The following is a 23295-nucleotide window of genomic DNA, read 5'->3' on the forward strand; positions in this document are numbered from 1 at the left end:
TTTTTTAAATCGCAGGAATTTGAGGTTTATTTTGAAATCACAGACAGAGCAATAAATCATGGGATAAAAACAATATGTGCCAAAATACTAGAAGATTTCAAAATGTGTAATCAAAGGAATTAAGATTCTGGCGGAAATCAAATGAATGCAATCTAGGGACAAAGGTCAGACATGGAAAACAGACAAACACTAAAAGAACATAAAATAACAAAAATAATACTTACAATGTAACAAAAGTAGATAAGCAACTCGGACTCAAATTAAAACAGGGAGCATAGACCATGTGCCCCGGTAGGGTAAGCGTCCTTTGCTTTTGTAAAAATATCCACGAAGTTGCTCATAAAAAAATCAAGGCCGGGAGAGACGAAAGATGAAAGAAAAACTATGTCAAGTTGAAAAAAATCAGTTTTTTATGGTGCAGATGGATGAACCATAACGATCCACAGACGAAAGGAAAGTTTAAACTACGGCATGAAAAGTCATCGCGTTTTCCGTTTGCTCAATAGATTTCCTTTACCATCAATCTCTAAGTGTAATTTATTATTTTAATGAAAAACAGTGAATCCTATGTCCAAACCACTTTACATTGTGTCAAAGGATCTACTTTACTGCGGCTAGTGGGGGGTAAAGTTCGGTAGGTATTCAATGCGGCAAGATATCGAATCTAATTGTAGACATTTGTCTCATCTATGAGATTGCAACTTCATATTAGTTGATCAAATTATGAAGTCGACCAAAAAGCTTGTGTAGTGATGAAATTAAAAATGGACGAAATACTCTTGATTGAAAAGTTTTTTGACAATATCTGCACTCTACAGAGCAAGTCCATGTACATATTACAGCCTCGACAGTGACGGATCAACTGAGAAATGTATACTCTATAGGTTCAATAGTAAACTAAGAAAGGGGATGTTTACTATTGAAAATCATCAGTGATTCAATGTGTCCTTTTTCATAGAAAAAGTCTTTTCTCTATCCAGTACAAAATAAGTATATCTTTTAGTTCCCTGTTTTGTATAAAACATTTGTGAATGCGATCACGTAGAACTGACCTTGACTGCCGCGAATAAAGTTGAAAGGAGTGATAGGGGTTTAGTCGTATCATCATTACATACAAATTAACCAAAGGACGTTAGCACAGACATGTGATAGTAAATTATGTGTTCCCTGGATATATCACTAAGCGAGTATGTCGAGTTGCCAAGTGAACTGTATACATTTCTTTAATAGGACACTCAATATAATGTCTTTTGCAAAATACTATGTTGCAAGAAGCTTTGTTTGCTAGAGAAGGTCTCTTCACATGGGAATGTTAAAAGTAGATTTGGGTTTGGTACAAGTTTTGAAGCGCCGAATTCGGGTTATCCAACTAGAGAGTGATCTTTTATTTATGATCTTTTAAAGGAAAATCTTATAAGCAATATTATCAACAAAACCAAGATCATCACTGATGATATGTTCACCGGGAGTATAATAACAGGGCGACGAGAAACAGTCAGGCGAGATCTCGCAATATCTTTTTTAAGATTAAAAATCGTGGCTGCAATTGGTTAAGTGTTGGTGTAGGATACGAGTGGTCCTTAATTTATGGAGAAACATTTGATGTAACATTTCTATAATGTAAGATATTGTCACGATTTTTGGCATTTAGACCTTTGTTAGCAAACTGACTTTTAAGAATGAACATCGCTTTTTTGCTCAATTTCCGTTATGCCAACGGATCTTAACAGTCTGTTATTGCCAATATCAAGCACGGCGGCGATAAATTTATATCTTAGCGAATGTTGGTCAGTTTTTTAAAAATTATTATGTGCCTTTCAGGAACTCGATGAAGCGATCACCAAAGCAAATTAAAAATATTCAACAAATAAAATTTTACATGTAACCTGTGTCACTAGTATTTGATGTTATTTTTTTTTCATGTGGAACCTCTTTCATTAAGTTTATCACAGTACCTGTTGTTAAATTTTCTGTTGAGTCAATTTCCGGGAAGACTGTTGGATTTGCATCATTCGATGAATTTTGAAGTGGTTCAGTTGTGTTTTCTACAAGGAAATATTTGAAATACACCTGAGCAAAATAGTTAAAATGATTAAATCTACATTTTTGAAAGACGTTTTCTGATATCATATTTTGGATACGTTTCAACCTTTTCTAAATCTTTGTTCCTAAATGCGGCCGTTTGAGACATGTTTTTTTTAAGGTTAATGATAACTTAAACAAATCAGAACAAAAAGCAAGTAAAAAAAACCAAAACAAACCAAACCAAACCAAACATACAAACAAACCATACCACTTTTTGTTACAACACAGACATTGTTTACTTCATACCTGTACACGTATAGAAAATGTTAACAAACGTCCTCTCATGTAAACAGGAGCTTCTATCGTTATCAGAAGAGCAAGACCGCTGCTCGTTGCATAGGTGTTTCATTCTCTTTAATGGACAGTTTTTATCACTATGTAATGGGCTACATTCTTCGTTTGACTTAATGGTTACTCTCTGGACATGGATATGGTGGGGCCAGCTGCATTTAATATTTGGCAATGAGTCAGAACATTCTGAGAAGGTACGATATGATCCCCAGAATCCTGAAATAGAATCAAAGGATTTACAATCATATTACATCTATTCGTATAAAATGTTATGTTAGCATCAAATTACACTATAATATGAAAGTTTAGAGACAGGAATATCTAACGAACATAATATCCTCCATGTCAGAAAAACGGAATGCCGTGGATCGGGTATTTGGAACAATTCAAGCTCAGATCTAGTATCTTACTAATATACATCAGAATTCTGATTTGTCTTAATTTGGAATTATTTTTTTTGTAAGACAAGTTAAGATTTCCTAATTGTTAAACGAAGATCCAGGATCCTACTGAATTCAAGATTAGTTTTGGAATCCCACTAGATAATTCCAGATACTACTTAAAACATTTAAACCTATAGAATTAGATAAGATTAGATAACAATTTTTTTTTCTTTATAAAACATTTTTGTCACGAAACTTATAGCGTGAAAAACAATTAAAAATTACGGATACCTTTGAATTGTATTCTGAAACAGTTAAGTATTTATGCAACATTTTTCTTACATCTTGTACATGACATTTAAAAGAACAAAAGGTCTGATTTACAGCATAAACAGCACATAATTTTGCATTTAAATTTGCTTACAGGTGCAAGGACAAAGTTATTGCCTCAAGCTTTTATGACGATCTCGAAAATGCAATGTTTTACAGAATGATGTAGGGTAAATAGCAGTTAACTAATTCGGGAAAGAAAACGTCATTAAAGCAACATGTCATTAAAAAAAAAACATTTCTTCAAAATAATATGTTAGAATTTTATTTCTAGCAATTTTATTTAAGGAAATTTATTTTCCTAGATACAAGACACAAATAGTCCAATATTTTATCTACTTCTATATCACTTTTTCGTTATTATATTAATATGCTTTTTAACATGCAACAAGGGAACAAAATTAGACACTTACGACTACACTCTACTTTGGTCTCAAGATATCTTCGAAATCCAGTACACTCTGCTGGGAATATATCGGATGTCAAGTTGCACGTAACGTTTCCACTACACAGCTTTATCACGACCTTATACAGCTTTGAATTGCATGTTGATTTTTGAGAATTGCACCTAATGTTTCCACTTTCTGTCTTCAGAACTGTTATGACGCTATTATTCGTGCAGTGAAAGGAAACAGGTTCTTCATTTTTACATAACGTTACCCCTGTTTAAAGATTTAATTACATAGAAATATTTAATACAACTAAACTTGCAAAGAATTAATTTCTTTTGGACATATTTTTTAAGGAATTGATTCATTATCAACTTTCTAATTGGCTATTGCATGATGTTAGTTCTCTTTAACCTCAACAGTCATCATAAAATCACCCTCTGAAACCATATGGAAAAATTCACAACAAAGGTTTTTATTTCAAGATGCGTGCAAAGTATTATTTTATTTGTCACTTCTTTGCAACAAAGATGAATAAATGAATAAATACATAAATAAATGTAAGAACAAATATCAAAACACCGATAACAATGTTAAATAACCAACTTACACATACTTCTTATAGAATTTTGGAATCCACCCACTAATTGAAATGTGAGAACCACGCTAATGAAAAATGTGGATACTTGGTAGGAAACCATATCTCTTCAAGTAGAAACACAAAATGATTACTTGTGTATAGACAGTGAGACTTTAAAAAATTGTTTCCATTTGAGAAAGATGAACTTTGAATTGTCTTATAACCGATGTATTTTTTATATGTAATATAAAATTAAGTTTGTCTTACAAGAAAAACAATACTTGATGAAGATAATGATACTTTTTGTCGTGGATATAAACCAAGACAGCTTTTATGAATTATCCACATAGTATTGTCGTTCACACGGTTCATGGTCATGCATGTGTAAGAAATCTTTCCACTCGTTTTAAGTGATCTATAATGGGAATTATTTGTAGAGTTGAAATATCATTTTATTATTTATATGACATATTCGTGGACGAAGTACATGTCATCTTGTTGTTTCTTCCGGGTTATGATTAATCTCGAAAAGGACAGCATACCTCTACGTATAAGTATCAACTGTAAGTAACCAAAAACTGACTATTATATATAAATTCAAACCGGGCATCTATACCGGGCCAATATGAAAAAAGAGGGCCAATATGGTTCAAACCAGGGCCAATATGGCATCATAACTTCTGGTTGTTTGACACCACCATTTTGAGTTAGAATTGTCGATGGAAAACTGAAACAGACTATAGACTATATGGTGGTACCATGGAATACATTTGGAATTTCATCTTTAGGTACCTGTTCTAGAAATCACCCAGTTGAGTTGATTAAAAAAATTGTCAATAAATATTTTATTTCATATATGTCATGTTAGAGGTTTCTGTCAATCATATTGGCCTCGACAGCCGTATTGACTCTCTGCGATGCCTCGGGACCAATACGACCGCCTCGACCAATATGACAGACATCAAACTTATAACGGGCCAATATGAAATTACATATTTATTAACATATAATATTACTCAAAATCTTTGTATTATATGGAGTTTTAAAATCTATGTGTCATCTCGTCAGACCCCGCGCTTTATAATTCACGGTGTTTTTATTCTATTTGAAATTTACGAGCTTAACATTTTTTTCTAAGACACCCTTTATATGGATAGTTGACATAAAGCACATATCTCATCTAGACACAAGTTAAAAAGTCTTATATGTATTTGAAATCTGGTATTTCATCTATTCTGCCATGACACAACGATCATAATAGAGGGGTGGGTGAATGTTTTACAGTATAATTTTTCGCCGAATTATTTTACTTGTTCTTAACACACACAAGTGTAAATATTGTTATATAAATGGAAACCTTGCAACTTTTAAATCGTATGTATTCTTATTGAAAGATATTTTGAGGTAGATAATACCTGATGGTTTTTGAATAATGATTATTTTTTTTCCAAATTTTCGAAGAGATGATATTTGATTAAAATACCTGGGCGTTTCAATTCTAGAGAACGTGTTACAGAGCTTGATAACTAAATATAAATGCGTGTGGGTTTTCATAGTTTTAAAAGAAGGCTAAAGAGGGAATTTTCATTGTTTTGGGGAATAATGAAAAAAAATGTTTATGGAATTTCTCAAAAATAGTCAAAATATTCCTTATCCGACATCCGTTTATTTTTTTAAGTAACACTATAACGAATATCATTTTCTGTATATCTGTTACGCACTGACTCGCCTGTTTCAATGCAGACTTTTTTTTTAAAATGTGGTGTTGAATGACTTAAAGCACTTATTTGATCTCTTATTTACTTTTAAATGCAATACACTGATATATTTACGCAGTTCGTACAACAGCCAATCAAATAAAACTTGGCTATATTTCAAAATATCGGACCTGCCCATTCGCAAATTAAAGCATTTCTGAATAAAATCTATTGATATTTATACCCAATTCGTACTACACAGGGCAACACAAACGGGTAATAAGGTGAATGAACTTTCATTTTGTTTTTTATTTGTGTTTCAATAGATTAATCAATATTGTCTTAACATAAATCATGCCAGTATTTTTGTAAGCGAGACCTTTTTTTTAGTAGCAAAATTTATAAAATGAAAAGTCGATACCCCATGGTACCCTCTTTCCATGTTATATAAGACGAAAATTAAAGGATACCAATATTTTTCTTGTTATTTAAAAAAAAAATATATAAAAAACTAAAATTCCCATTGTATTTCCAAGTAATATTTTATCCCCAGTATCTTCCACTGTAAAGACGCCTTTTTAAATAAATGTTTGTAATTGTTATATATTATAAAGCTGTTTTTCCCCAGTTTTCATCAATGTGTAAATTTACAAATGAAATTCAGAATTTACACACCCATAAATTCTAGAAAAAACAGTGTTTAATCCTTATAATTCCAATCCCTTTCTAACCATCTGCTGATATCTCTTCCAAACATTCACACTGCTATGTTGGATGAATTAAACCGATTATGTTTTAGTTTTATCTGGGATGGGAAGATTTTAAAGATTAAGAGAAAACATTTATAGGGAGTTTCCTCAAAGGTGGCTTGAAGATGGTTCACCTGGAGTCTTAGGATGCACGTACTGTGAACCACGCTCCATAAATTGGAATTATAACTTTAAAGTTCTTATGGATGCCGTGTATGACTACGCAAGAAAATGGATGAAACGAGAACAAGAAGACATTGATTCTCTGTCAGAGTGGTTAAAGGCCGTGAGGTCTTTAATTTTGAAACGAATGAAAGATTTCAGTGGGTCAATGAGTGCCAATGCTACATCAGTTTTCCAGGACCCCGATGTAGCAAAAAACATTGTCTACTACACATGACAAATATGTTGTCGTACCAGCAGATAAAGCCCAAAACAACATTGTTTTTGTCTGCAAAACGTTTTACATCCAATGTTTATTATTAGAGGTAGACGTAGAAAATAATAGCAGTGATAAGACCTATACTGCTACCACACTCTCCAAAAAAGAGATTGTTGATAACTATAAATTTGTGCTATCCTCTTTTGGTCTCTCTACCAAGGACAATGACCGTGATTTACCGTCTATGTACTGGATCCATACAAACAACGTTACATAGCTGGATCTGCAAAATGTACCACCAAACCTTTTTTACAATCAGTTCAAGACTATTAGCAGAATATAAAAGCATTAAAACCTATGATTTTTCAACACTGTATACCTCTATTCCCCATACTCAGTTAAAATCCCGACTTAAAAACATTATACATCGTTGTTTTTCTAAGATACAAATATATAGATCTTGGTAGAGATTCCTCATACTTTTTAAGAAATAATTTCAAATTATCTTCAAAAATACAGAAGAAGGTGTTTACAAAATGCTGGAATTTTTGATCGACAACATATTTGTCCAGTGTGGTGGACGTGTTTTTCAACAAACGGTCGGCATTCCAATGGGAACAAATTGTGCTCCTCTACTTGCTGACCTATTCCTTCACTCTTATGAGGCTAACTTTATAGCTGATCTGATCCGAAAGAAAGAATCCTTTAGATCCTTTAATCTCAGTTTCCGCTATATGGATGACGTATCATCTTTTAACAATCCTAATTTTTGGTATCTGATACATCCCATCCCAATGCCCCAAAGAACTTGAGATAAAGGACAATAATTGGAAAGTCTTGATTTACTTACAGCTCTGACATCACATTGTTTTTTTTATATCGTGACGTCTTAAGTATCACTCCAGCTGAGAATCATGTAAAATGTGATGCACGGTAAGAAAGCCTACACATTTTTATTTTTGATATTTTGTTTAAATATGCTCAAGTAAACAGAAAATAATATGTGGATTTTCAAAGAACCCTTGTTCATAAGAGATATAAATTATAAAGAATGTACTGTAGAATTAAAAAAAGAAATAAGGGAGATAACTTAATAGATGACACTAAAATACCGTTGAAACCATTGTATTTTCAATATGAATTATATCTTCTACGCGCAGACAGATTGGAAAGAATGATTATACATTTCATCATATAGACATGTAAGGCAAAGTAATATTATAAAAAAGTGTAGCCTTTTTGGGATGTATCACATATTACAGAATTTGCATGATTCTTACAAAGAGTGATACTTAAGTCCGTCATGGGTTAATTTTGGACATAGAAAATAGGAACACTATAAGACCTGAAATAATTTCAAATAATAAAAATTGTCGCGTATATTTGTCGTTTTTTTTTAAATTTAGAATAGTTTTATTTCTGCAAACCGTTATGTTAGTATCTATATCAAACCGCATCCGGTTTGGCTTGCACAATGATAAAAGTTCACCCTAGCAAAGCAGTTGCCAATCACTACGCGACAAAAATATAGTGCAATGCATCCGTTTGAAAGTGAAAGTATGGAATCAACCTATACAAACCTATTCCCTTTGGTTACTCCTGGTGACCCTATATCAATGTATCACCTTTGATTACTCCTGGTGACCCTATATCAATGTATTCCCTTTTGGTTACTCCTGGTAAGCCTATATCAATGTATTCCCTTTGGTTACTCCTGGCAAGCCTATATCAATGTATTCCCTTTGGTTACTCCTGGTCACCCTATATAAACATATCCTCTCGAGTTACTTTTGGTGACCCTATATCAATGTTTACCATTTGGTTACTCCTGGTCACCCTATATCAACCTATCCCCTTTAGTAACTCCTTTTCATCCTATATTAATGTACTCCTTTGGTTACTCCTGGTCACCCCATATCAATGTATTCCCTTTGGTTACTTGATCATCCTATATCAATGTATTCCCGTCGGTTAATTCTGGTCATCCTATATCTGTATATTCCCTTTGGTTACTCATGATCACCCTATATCAACATATCCCCTTTAGTTACTCCTGGTCACCCTATATCAAGTTCGTATATTTTTAGTGCTTTGTAAAATTACTACGCGCGAGGTAGTACTATTCATTAGGTGACTTGTGGTCACCCGTAAGCAGACCTATTATCCTTGTGCGTTTGGCTTACAACATTTGAAGGTGACATCTAAAATATATCATTTATACGCACACCAGCACGTAAAGTAAATTTCAAAAGCCGAAAATAAATTATATATCTGACATAATTTCATATTTGATGTATTTTACTATTTCTGTAAATTGAAACTAAAGGCTATACAAAACCGGGTTATAGTAAATTATTTTTGTTTTTTTCCCATTTTGATGCAATGACTAATATCATTCGACTTGAATGATGAAAAATTGATTCTCAACAATACATGTATTGTATATACAATATCATTTTACCTTTGTTTGCTATGATTAGAAATAGTTACAAATATGATATTTTGCCGAATACACATTTAAGAACACATTTTGATAATAAATTTTATGTTTTTTTAAATACAATACGACTACAGCAAAATACGTGCTTTCACAATCTGCATTGAACTCTATTCTACACAAACCATATAGCTTATAATTTGATGGCAACCTTAACAAACATGTAAGCAAATTATAGGTGTTAACCAAATAATGACTGGCCAACCACTCAAAACAGGGAAGTTTTAACACAAAATATGGTATGAAACGTTTATTCGTTTATGTTGCTACACGATTGAAGTCATCACTGCAGAAGTTTTATGGTCGTCAATATAAACTGATGGATCGTATAAGTGTATCAATCTGCACCATGAAAACTGATTTGCTCAACGGTGTAGTTTTCCTTTCCCCTTTCGTTTACCCTAGACCTGACTTTTTATGAGGAACTCGGTGGGTGTTTTTAGAAAAGCAAAGGATGCTTACCTTACCTGTACACCTGGTCCATGCTCCCAGTTTTAAGTTGAGTTCGAGTTTCTCATTTACTTTTGTTACTTTGTATGTATAATTTTAGTTACTTTATGTTCTTTGTTGTGTATGTCTGTTTTTCATGTCTGGTCTTTGCCCCTGGATTGCATTCTTTTGATTTCCGCTAGACTCTTGGTTCCCTTGATTACTCTGTTAAACCAAAGGGTTCCTGATACAATTAATGTACCACATTTCATTGATTTGCAAATACACAAATAATTCAATTCTATGATTTAAAAATCAAAAACATTTAAAATCCTCTACATTTAATTTATTTCAACGACCTACATTGATCATTAAAATTAGTCAAAGTCTTAACTTAATTGTATTGTTCCTACCTTTAATATTTACAACTAAATACTTCACGCTTAAATAATCGGAAATAGTCACACACTATATGAACGACAACCTGTTAAGTATCTAATCGAAGTAGGAAGTAAAAAGTAGTATCTCTCTTACTCAGCGGAAGCCCTCTTATAAATATCTTTATGAACTAGTCAACTTTAAGTGAGAATCTGTCCGATCAAGGAAGTTTTTTTGTTGAATATGTATACTTGCTATGACAACTGGAAATTTTAAAAAATGTTAACCTTACACATTCATTTTCAAGACAAAGCGAAACATCACTGGTAGTTGTATGACAAAAACTAAATTTAAGTATATTTAACAAATACCATTCTTTTAACGATGTTATTGTAAATTAAAAAAAATTGTAAGAACATATATGTGTTTATAAAGCCATCATTGTCATGATATTTACAATACTGTGCCAATTACGAGAAAAAGCTTAATAACATGCGATAAAAAAAAAATCTGCGGTGTTATTTAGAAAAGGGACGCTTACTCTAGCAATATATCTGTTATCAATCAGTTATCAAATTTGTAGATATGCGCATCTCTCTTACAATCGATGGCGGTCTGTATCGTCTAGACTTCGTTTAGGTTTAGTTTTATATTATTTGTATTTTAGTGAATACTTTCGGAAAATCATAAACATCTTTTTAATAAGCTGTGAAAGACCCTGATAATAAAGGTAATGACCATCTTTTACTGACTATGGGACGGATCACAAAAAATGGAGTGGGATTAAATTAGCTTTATAAGGCCTTAAAAACCCCTTAAATGCAAGGTAAGAAAAGAACTGAAATAACAAACAAATACTGCATAAAATTCATTCAAAACTACTTCCAATTCTGTCCATGGAGTACCTAAACATAGACTAACATTGTCTACTATACATGACAAATATGACAAATATACAATTAGAGATTGATAGAACAGAAAAAAACTATTGTCGATATTCCGTATTGGCAACTTTCTTTTCAACTATGGCAACATCCCTTCAACACCTGCGTAACAGGATTATGTTGCTACAAGATGTAAATGTGAATAGTAACGGTGTATCCATCTGCAGAGGACTGATTTGTTCACCGTGTCATAGTTTTCCTTTCCTCTTTCGTCTTCCACGGGCTTGACCTTTTATGAGCATCTCAGCGGTTGTTTCTAAACCAACAGAGGGCGCTTACTCTACCGTTGGATCTAGTCCATGTTTCCATTGGTTTGTGGAGTCCGTGTTGTTCATTAACTCTTTTCATTGTACGTATTATTTTTATTATTTTATGTTCTTTTGATTTCTGCTAGAATCTTGGTTCCCTTGATTACTCTTTCACACCTAAGAAATTCTTTCCTGACTGCTAGTAAACATGACACTACTCTCAGAAAAAATAGTTTGGTTAGTTTTATCACATATTTTGATGAGGTCAAGATGACCTCGGTTAGACAATAATATTTTAGAACCTAACATGAATACTTCAAACCCCGAAATAGTTTATGGTTATTACAAAACGTTGGTTGTGTAAATTCTATTGAAAAACTGAAAAACTCACGTTACATTACGCTACTGTCTCACTCAATAAATGGCTTGTAGTAACGAAAATACGTAATTCAGGTATTGTTTCAATATATAATGTCCTTTCCTTTACCTCAAGTTCAAATATTGATTCACGTCAATTTTTTTATGATATTTTCCAAACAATAGAAGAAACACTTCCTCGAAGTTGTTCTATTTTCAATTAATTAATGCATTTGGTGGTAATGAATACAGTCGATCACCAAACTGCTTAAAAAGATATTTTCGTTCTTTCCAAAAAAAAAAAAAAAAAAAAAAAAAAAAAAAGAAAAGTAAAAAGAAAACACACATTTAGATAACTGAATTTGGATAAAAATGTCAATTTTTGACTAATTGGAAAAACATTCATTTTCACGGATTTGATGTTATAACTTTCGCTAACAAAATGTCAGATTTTTGTTTATTGTAGTTATCATTTTAAACAACTATTCATTTAAATGATATAACGTTGCATTCAGTGAAGCTCGATTAACAGCTATGGGTTAATATTTGAAAAAGCTGATGTTTTCATATTCCAGCATTTGTGCATGTATATGATTTCCTATCAAGCTATAACAGAAATCTCATTTTAATATTAAGAACAAAACATTTAAACATTTACGGACGAATCACGAGTTGCAAGTATTTTGACTATTTTAAAACTTTGTGTATATGAATTTATTATTTTAAAGAAAACTAAGTATTTTCTTTCATGCATTGAAGTTTGCAGTTTGCATTCAAGATTAACGAATTCTTGTTTATAAATTTAACCATAATATTAAGAAAGGTGTAAGGTGATGACTATTTTATAAGAAGCATGGATTTTTCTTATATCCCACAGAATATATAAAAGTTTCGGGGTAAAATGAACAAGTTATATTATCTGGCAACATACGCACCCTTGTCTCCGTCCTCATCTTGAAAAGTCCGTAATTGATGACGTTTAGTCAGTGAACGTATAAAAATTTCAATCCACCAATTATCAGTCCCCACCGTGAACTATTATTTTCCTTATACTAATATTCCAGCACTTCAAGAGTTTAAGAATTCTGAACTTAAATGCTTTTCTGTATTAACATTTACCATTTATAATTACAAAGATATTCTAGATACAGGGTAAGCAACTTGTACAGAAAGTACAGTGACAATGACACTTTGCTAGTACATCAAATTAATCATTTCAATAACTTTTACGTTCGTCAAACTTTATCTAATTCATCTATATAAAAATTTTGTATCAAAAGACCTCAAACTTCCATAAATATTCTTGACAATTTATAAAACTTGATCTCATCTTGGTGGTATCTTGCAAGAAGTGGAAATTGCTCTACCACCTGAGGTCATCCCTAGTATGTAGTGAAATTCTACTGTTTGTTTTTCTGTTTGCAGTTATTTTGTTCTCCTGTGTTATACTATTTGTTCTTTAGCGTTCACGGTTTTGTCATGTCCAAATATTTTCATTTATAAGTACATTCTGAATATCTTCTTATTTTCTTTATCGTGTAATTGTTTAATATACAAAAGTATTATGTTACAATCATCTTAATTACTATTTCCAGAAAAATGATCATAAGGGGATTCAACCTTATCTTGCCTGCGAACATGACTGGTTGAGTCGTAAACAGTGTCAACAGTATGACTATACACATTTTCATCAACAACCTTGTGTCTTTTCGTACCTAACTTATCATAGGTTTCTTCTAACGGAGAAGTATACTCATCATCATTTGTTTTTGAAAAGAGGTGTTGAGCAAATCCATACACACCATCTTTGGGACATTTGAAATAATCTTTTCCAAATTCTTTTGATCGATTAAATCCAGTCTCGTTCGGATCAAGAACGGTGTAATTCTCAGAATGTCCTTCATTTAATTGCTTTGATCGATCAAATCCAGTTTCCGTCGGATCAAGAACGGCATAATCCTCAAATTGTTCTTTGGTGGTTAGTTTTGATCGATAAAATCCCGTTTCGCTCGGATCAAGAAATGAGAGGTTCGCAGATTGTTCTGTTTTTGGCTGTTCCGATCTATCAAATCTGGTTATGTCATTTGTTACATGGTTAGATTCACTTCGGCTTGACTTACAGAAACCAGTAATACTAGGATCGAGGACAGTATACTGATCGTCTATAAGATACGACTTTGTAGTGGTTTGGTTTAAGCTATTGACTCCAATATTGGTATTTGAGTGAAGCGGTTCATGATTATCGGTCATTCGATCACCTTCATCTGCAATATGTGTAAAGGACACGCATTCGTTAAGGCCAAGAACACTAGTACCGTCAAGGTTAGTCTGTTCACTTACGGTAATGTCATCACCCAAATTATTTTTACTTTGATTACTAACTGCAGATCCGTCGTTTTCCAGACTTTGAATTCTGTTATTACCTTTCTCGTATGGATCTATTACATCATATTCACTGAGTCGTTCGACCTCGTGTTGAACTGACCTTTCATCCATTTTACTCATTTGTTCATTTGCAATCGTGGTGTATTTACGTGGAATGCCTTCTGTTCCTATTTCTATTGGGATATTTCGATCATTGTCAATTGATGAGTACCCATGTCCGTCCACATCGCTTCTACTATGTATAATGACATTTGAAGTTACTTGATAAATATGCTCGGGTTGACTGCTTCTACCTAATTCAACATACTGCTGACTATCTCTTATATCATTCCCTTTAATATTCTTTTCATTGCATTTCTTTTTTTTGAGGTTGTTTGATCTTTAAAAAAATATGTTTTATATTTCCACAATACTAAAGTGACTAAAATTCTTTTAAGACGGTCCTTTTCAATCGGATTAAGTAACTCAAGATAAAAAAATCTTTATCCACAACACAGGTTTTTTTTATTTTGAACGGTTTGAAATTAAAGCACCATGCTTAATATAAAAAAAAATAAATACAATATTACACAACAACAACAAAAACAACCCAGATATTTTGAATTTTCTGCTACGCCCGAAGAAAAGAAACTTGTTTATATTTTGTCTTCTGAATCTGCTAAATCACGACTCCAGACTGAAATATCTACCAATTTCAGTACTAATACATTTCAGAAAATATCAGTTATTAAATATTGTCACTGACACTCATCGTTTAAATTTGAACGTGTTAGATTTTCTTCAAACACGTATAATGATATATGTAATGATAATTCTAATTGACATAAATTACATTCAGTTATTTAAGTATTTTGTAAGTTCATCGATATAATTGATTGTATTTTACTGATCTATAATTCTATTCCAGTTTTAGTTATTCTTCGTATTCGTAAAATAATCGTTTATGACATTACAATATGTTTTGGTTATGCTTTAAACGTTGTGATAAACAATACGACGGTAATGAGCTCTTCAAATCGTATAAAATTATATTCTTATACATCAATAAATTTGCCTTTAAATTTCTTCACTTACTTTCTCAGATAAATAAATGCACCTATTACCACCGCACATGCTAAAAACAAACTCAATACCACACCAAGGACTATTCCTGTAACAAAGGATTAATAGTTATTCCCATGTTAAAAGTAAATGAACAGGTTTGCATTTGGGTCTGCTTCAGGTCGATCTGTTTTAATATTTTCTTCTGTTTTATTTTTATCTTATTTTTAATTTTATAATATTTTGGTCTGTAGATAACCCAATATTTCAGACAAAATGCTGACTGAACATACTTTTCGGTTGTAATTACAAAGCATAATACATTCTTAAGTCACAGGTCTCATGGATAACATATTTATCAACTGTGGTAGACGCATTTTTCAACAATCAATCGGCATTCCAATAGGAACAAATTGTACTTCTCTACTTGCTGAGCTATTTCTTCACTCTTATAAGACTAACTTCATAGCTGATCTGATCCAAAAAGGAATATCGTTTAGCTAGGTCCTTTAATCTCTATTGCCGCTACATAGATGACGTATTATCGTTAAACAATCCTAGTTTTGGGGATTTTATTCATTGCATCTACCCCCACAGAACTTGGGATAAAGGATATTACAGAAGCTGTGAAGTCAGCCTCATATCTTGACCTACACTTAGAAATTGATGGTAAAGGAAAACTATTGACCAAACAATATGACAAACGCAATGATATTTCATTCCGTATTGTCAACTTTCCTTTCATCTGTGGCAATATCCATTCAGCACCTGAGTATCGAGTTTTCATATCACATCTCATACGTTATGCCAGAGCTTGCCGTTACTACGCAGGTTTTTTTTGTATTGCGCTAGGCCTCTGACAATTAGGCATCTGGAAAAAAAGTTTATGTTGCTGCACGATTTAAGTTATCACTACAGACGTTTTATGGTCTTCACCATGAAATCATGTGTCTGTTTCCCTGTCCGGTCTACGTCCCTGCATTCTTTTGATTTCCTGTAGAATATTGGTTCCCTTGATGACTCGTTGGAGAGCTTTTACACGATTTTGTATAGATTAGGAATTTTCCCTGTTTTCGGGAATAATGTTCAACGCTTACAGAATTTATATGAAAGGTGGAAAACTGGTGGTCTATTATGTTATGGTAGAAACAAAAAAAAAGTAAGGTGTTTCAGAACCTGTTTTTTGTGATATTTATTTTTCATTTATATAAAACGTTTTCCCGCCATAAATATTCAGTTGGTTGGACCTTTTATAAAATGAATGTTTGTGCAATTTTACAACATCCAGTTTTGGTTTCATAAATTTAAATCACAAATCAAATACTGTTTGCTCATTGTCAACACACATATCTATATCTGAATTTTTTAAAATTGTTGAAAAAATGCTTCGAAAAAAGAAATGAATACTTGACGACATGTTTGGCTGACTAATTAGCAAATATAAGGATACATATTAATAACTATAGTTAAAGGGGATGTTCCGAGGTAAATATTACATTTCGTATGTTGTAGTTTCTATTTCAACATTATATTTCTGACACACCCATATTTTGTGATATTGCACACTTTGTGTTTTGATTTCAAGTGATATTGCACGACTGACGTCAGCTGTTTGTATTCACTGTACTATTATTTTCTATGGCAAATCTATCAGAATGAGAGTCAATTCCATTTGGTTAAATATAAATTTGTAAGTATTTCTCTAAATGTGTTCATTGGTAAGAAGATATCGGAAAACAACACGAGCTATACGTACATTGATCGGAAACGTTAAATTTTTACCAATATATGTGAAGTTTTCGATTCCATTTTGTGTATATTATTTAACTGTGAAATGTAAATTTATACGAAAACTACACACACCTATAGTTTGAAATGATTCTTGTGATGAAACAGCAATATCATCTGAAAACAAATATATAAAAAACATCTGGAAGTCAATTGTAATTTATGTTTACAATTACAAAATCCGAAGAACAGCCAAAAATTTGAAGCAAACAGAATAAAAGCGAACAAATTAAACTGCAATAATTTGAAAACCACCCACAACGTGGAATAGACTCAAATAAACAACTTTGATAACAGATAAGTAGCACAAATAGTTTTAGTCCTTTACCAATACTGAGCATTCCCGCTATCTAGGACCCAGCAATCTTGTTGAAACTTCCATTTAATTTGATATTTATTTAGTATTCTCCTTGATTTTTATGTGTTGAAAAAGATATTACTGTGTCCACGATTTACTCGCATGTAATTATTATCGGCTTTTTCACCTTAAAAAACTTTTTGTTATGTTTGACTTTGGTTTATTTTATCCAACTTTCTTTAGAGGAAATATATTATTTTAAATAGCGTTTCCTTCAAGAAGGTTTTGAACCATCTTCATCGAACCAAGATTTAGTAATCACAAAACTTTTTTGACGATTATGATAAAAAATACTTTAAACCTTCAATGTGACCATAATTTAAGGGGTCAAAATCCTTTTAATATGAAGTAATAGTGCCATGCTTTACCGTAATATATTTTTAAAGATACAAAAAAGAAATCCTTTCGACAATTTCTAAAGTGCGACAGGCCACCAATTGAAATAATACTCCGCCCTTTTAGATAAGACAACTTGGATTCATATACGTTTTATAGTCGCCTTAGAATTAAGATTGTTTAAAGATTCATTTAAAAAGTTTCTTGCCATCTTTTTTTAATTATGAAGTTAAGATCGACTAATTACATATGAATTCATAGCATACCATGATGTTCTTCTGTCGTAGTGGAAAACTGTTTTGAATCCGTTGTTATCTCATTAAAGCCATGAGTGGCGCTATCAAATTGTATCGTTGTAAGAAAGGGGTTGGTGACTGTGACACTGGAATGATACTCGTCTGTGATTCTTACTTCTTTATTGGTTGATAAAGGCGTATCTGTAAAGAAGCATTTAATAAAATGTCAAAAAAAAAAAAAAAAAAAAAAAAAATCACAGTATGTTTTATTACAAAGATCCGAAACCATTACAACTAATCTTGAAGTAGTCTAGACAAAAACAAAAAAAAAACAACAAAAAAAAAAAAACAACAAAAAAATGAAATGAAATGACTCATGATAAAACTAAGGCAAGTTTCCTCCACAGCAATTTTGCATTTTTAAGATTGGTTTATCTGTTTCTTCTAATACATGTACAACATACCAGGATTTATGTATTATTTTTTGTATTTATTATATACTATTCAAGAAATACAAATGTGTAATTACTAATTACTTCAAATATTTAGTAATTTCAAAATAGAGCTTGTATATAGACATTATAAAAATGTTGACCCAAGTATAAATACCCTTGTTGTTATCAAATCCACCGTGATAAAGTCATTTCATTTCACAAAACTTTACCTCTGCACTCATATTCAATGTTCAATACGATTGGCTCTTTCTTGAGGTGACTAAGACATTCTGTTTCTAATGGTATTTGGTTATGGCTTATTTTACACAGATTCAGCATGTTGTTGCAGTCAGTGGTGATGTTTTTCATCTTATGCACATACGTTTGACATGTATCAGATTGATACGCCGAAGAAACATCAATACGCTTGTCTGGAATATTAACCATCGGACAACGTAACTGATAAGGCACTGGAGGACTTTGGTTTAGGTCAAAACAGTCATTAACATGATGATCTATAGAAGACAGAAATGTATGTTTATACTACTTTACATCAACATTTCGTGGTGATATATGCAATATATCTATTTATTGATGAACTGACATTAAGATGTTAGCATTTCAAAATTTTGATGCAACTGATTAATTTGATGCTGTGGTCTATACAGCGGGATTTGTTATTTCTTATCTATTCTAGCCTAAAGATATTTCAAAAGGAATATCGACTGTATCTACGTTCGATGCATTTCAAATTAAAAGAATATATGTATACGAATGACTTTTTCCTCATTACAAAAAATTCAGGTTTTTTTTAAATAAAAAATTTGCTAATAGCGTAGAAGACAAGCTGATAAATAAGTAACCACATGACAAGACTGATAATAATAATAATAAAATATTGATACAAAATAAACCGATATATTTCATATTTATATGCATTAGTCCACAGGCTGGATCGGTCCACCGTGGACCCCTCATTCATCAGCTTAATGGTGAATTTCAGGACACTAGTATCGCCAAATTTGTCGCCAAAGAATATTATCGGATTCTTCTTAAATATAAACCCATATATATACTCCACTGGGGTCGCACACATTCGACTCTACAAGTTAAAGCTTTTCTAAAACGTCTCAAATTTGGTATGATTCAATAGATAATTTAATTTTTTACACAAATAAACCACGAAGAACTAATTAAAAAAATGTTAAAAATATTACCCCTACCCCTATACTCATGCTTTACTGCAACATAGATGCTCTAGGTGTTTCAACATTGAAAAATATGTCAATTTAAGCGATTTTTCGGTGGGGTAGGGATAATTTTTTTTATTTTAATTCCAAAACCCAAATGTTACCGCAATTTTCTGGGTACCATTGTAAAGCTGAGACTTTAGGCAACATGGTGATGGCCCTGTGTTGTTAAAAGAAGAATCCAAAAACGTAAAAAAGGAATTTTTGTCAAAGATTTCAAATAAAGTATATCAACGTTATACCTACCATGGCACACTCCTTTTGTTAAAGATATGTCATCAACTGCAATACACCCCGAGCTGCCTTCAATCGAACCCTCAAACACTAACATTCTTTCATGTCTGTTTTGCATACCATCAGGTATGAAATGTGAATGCATCAACCAACCACGATTGAAAATATTATTTGTTATTGAAATAATTCGTTTTTCTTGCCCGGTGCGTAAATAAACCTGTAACGTGTCATTTTGAAGACCTGTCATCATGTACCACAATCTGAGACATACATCTCCTTGCCAACTATAGCGTAGATTAAATTTCCCTGAATACAAACGAGTCTGGTTCGTACTCGTTCCCTTTTCAATACTTAAAAAGTGACTTTGTTCTGAAAGAAAAATGTTTTTTTGGTAAAAGATATAAATAATTGTTTGCTTTTAATAGGGGACAAAGTTCTCATAACGGAAATTAGTATGAATTTAAGCTTTTGCATTAGAAGTACAGCCAGCCCGATGATTTCAGTCTTATACCGAATAAGGATTTTTACTAACTACGTATCTTAAACAAAAAGAAAACGTTTATCGGTTATAGCTAACATCTTAAAGTTTTGTAAAATTATGAACAAAAATAAATATAAGTTGATGTAAAATTATAAAAGACATAATTATTTTTAATAATCAATATACTCAACTTTGTCCTCTTAAATATTTTAAATCGTTCTAGTAATGAAATACTGGGAAGGACATTGAATACAGGGTATTAGTTTTCATTGTTATTAAAACTTTCATTTATCAATGTTAGGTTGTGCAGTTCTATATTCGTGGAAATACATGTATAAGAATATTGAAGTTTCAAATGAAATTTAAATGTTCATAAGAAACCTAATTAAAACTTATGGTTTTTGACCGAATCATGAAATCTACGAAAGTTGCTAACAAAAAAGCAATTCTTTGATGTATACCCAAAATGTATACTAAGGACTTGAAAACGCCAAAACAAATTCTAAGAGCAGGCTCAATTAAGACCGCCCGTTTCAGTTGTACCTCCTCTTAATTACATATGACAAGTTAATTTTGCACGGTACGGTGTAAGAACATACCCAGTAATGGAAGGCTTTCGAACAACTCATATTATTTCAGCGATGAAAAGACCGAGTATAGGTAAGAAGATAAGTCATTTACATTCACATCTGTAGATATGGAGTGTGGTTACACCTAAAGTACCTAAGTACGCTCTGAAGCGTAGCCGAAAGATATTCTTGGTATTGGAGATGTTAAAAATCTATCCCCGATATTAGTCAAACAATGACAAGTTTATACTCAAATGGGCCAAAATGTGGCTGTGTTAAAGTTAATGTTTATAACATAAATCTATTAATTTTTATTGAATGTAGGAATCTATCTTTTTTAGAACCCTACATGAACTGAAAATAACGCGTCGTAAGGTTGCTTCTCGGAATTTTATAATTTGAATTTTGCGCCACAATAAGCCGTGAATGTCGTGATAACCATAAGACGTCGATTCTATTGTCACAGAAAATTTAGTAAATTATTAAAGTGATTTGAAAACACTTTCTCACGTAGTTAGAAAATGTGTCAAGCATTTTTCCTAATATCGATATCGGCCGGCGCTTTTGAACAAAAATTGTAGAATAACAATGAGATTACTTGTAAGGGAATAGAAAGTAATTTAGATTTGATCTGAGCATACTGACTATAAGCACTGATTATAAGCGCTGACCTTTTTCTTCACTCTTATAATGCTGACTTAATGGCTGATCTGATCCAAAGGAATGGTCATCGTTTAGACAGATTCTTTGGTCTGTTTCCGCTATATATATGACGTATTATCGCTAAACAATCCTAGTATCGGGAATTATATACATCGCATCTACCCCAAAGAATTTGAGATAAAGGATACTACAGACACAGTGAAGTCGGCCTCATATCTTGACCTACATTTAGAGATCGATGGTAAAGGAAAACTATTAACCAAACTATACGACAAACGTGATAACAGTTTTTTTTTATTGCGCTAGACTTCTTACAATAAGGCTTATAACAGGGTTATATTGCTTCAAGGTTCATCACTACAAACGTTTTATTGTCTTCATCATGAACTCGTGGATTGTTGCGTATATCGAACTGAACAATGAGAACCAGCTTGTTCAATGTATCACAGTTTTCCTTATCGCTTTTGTCTACTCCGGACTTGACTTTTTATGAGAAGGTCAACGGGTATTTCTAGAAAAGCAGAGGACGCTTACGCTAGCGGTATACCTAGTCCATGCTCCCATTTTAGTGGAGTTCGAGTTGATCATTTGCTTTTTGCTTTATATGTATTATTGTGTTATTTTATGTTCTTTGTTGTATATGTCTGTTTTTTCTCCCTGCTCTTTTTCCTTGGATTTTATTCTTTTGACTTCTGCTAAAAGATTTGCTCTATTAGTTACAATTGCATGAATCAAAAAGTTTTATCTTGTTCGAAAGTTTCAATTAATGCTGCAGACCGGTTTTTTAAGTTTAGAATTTGAGTACGTAAAAAACGAATATATTATTTAATGTACATATGTATATCCAGTTTAAATCACCGTACTCATAAGTAAATCGATTTGAATAACGGTGATAATATTCAATTATGTATATCTTCAACCTCCTGCATAGATAGCAAAGTTGCTGGTTTGTTTTTGCCTGTCAACTGCTAATTTATGGATCAGCAAAATGTACCACCAAACCTCTTTCAAAACTTTTAGCTTCTATACTCACAACTGTCAAAGAGGGTCTGCAGTTCTACCACAACCTTTGTTACTCCCGTAGTGGTATTAATTCAATGTGGATCCTAAAATATTCGAAAGATCTTTTGGAGTCAATAAGTTCAAGACTATTTTTAGAATATAATAGCATTAAAAACTATGATTTTTCAACGCTGTGTACTTCTTTTTCCCATAGTCAGTTAAAATCCTGACTTAAAAACATTACACATCGTTGTATTTCCAAAAAAAGATGGTACACCTAGATACAAATATATAGTTCTTGGTAGAGATTCCTCCTACTTTGTAAGAAATAATTCCAAATCATCTTCCAAATATACAGAGGAAGATGTTTACAAAACGCTGACATTTTTTATCGACAACATATTTGTCCAGTGTGGTGGACGTGTTTTTCAACAAACCGTCTGCATTCCTATTGGAACAAATTGTACGCCTTTACTTGCTGACCTATTTTTTCCACTCTTATGAGGCTGACTTTATAGCTAATCTGATCCGAAAGAAAGAATATCGTTTGGCTAGATCCTTTAATCTTAGTTACCGCTATATAGATGACGTATTATCTTTAAACAATCCTAATTTTGGGGATTTGATACATTGCATCTACCCCAAAAAACTTGAGATAAAGGATACTACAGACGCTATGAAGTTAGCCTCATATCTTGACCTACACTTAGATATTGATGGTAAATGAAAACTATTGACCATATTTACGACAAACGTGATGACTTTTCATTCAGAATTTA

The 23295-nt window shown here is 32.2% G+C and overlaps 1 protein-coding gene across 10 annotated transcripts in view; it reads right to left on the reverse strand.

Annotated features, from left to right (window-relative positions):
- The window catches only part of LOC148619584 (uncharacterized), a 51872-nt gene that overhangs the window by 5775 nt on the left and 22802 nt on the right, over positions 1-23295 (reverse strand). For 4 of the 10 annotated variants that reach the window (XM_088579661.1, XM_088579660.1, XM_088579654.1 and 1 more), the window contains 9 exons: positions 19814-20170; positions 18548-18832; positions 17914-18084; positions 17029-17070; positions 15199-15274; positions 4089-4183; positions 3503-3751; positions 2332-2592; positions 1956-2045 (listed from right to left, as the gene is read on the reverse strand). In XM_088579661.1, coding sequence (XP_088435787.1) covers positions 1956-2045; positions 2332-2592; positions 3503-3751; positions 4089-4183; positions 15199-15274; positions 17029-17070; positions 17914-18084; positions 18548-18832; positions 19814-20170 — 1626 coding nt within the window. Of the gene's footprint in view, positions 1-1955; positions 2046-2331; positions 2593-3502; positions 3752-4088; positions 4184-12047; positions 14504-15198; positions 15275-17028; positions 17071-17913; positions 18085-18547; positions 18833-19813; positions 20171-23295 lie in introns of those variants that run through there. The other 6 variants (XM_088579656.1, XM_088579658.1, XM_088579659.1 and 3 more) reach the window with 6 other exon arrangements.

This window comes from Perna viridis, chromosome 4, assembly GCF_037379345.1.
Source record: "Perna viridis isolate PV_CMFRI_1.1 ecotype Kerala chromosome 4, ASM3737934v1, whole genome shotgun sequence".
NCBI lineage: Eukaryota > Metazoa > Mollusca > Bivalvia > Mytilida > Mytilidae > Perna > Perna viridis.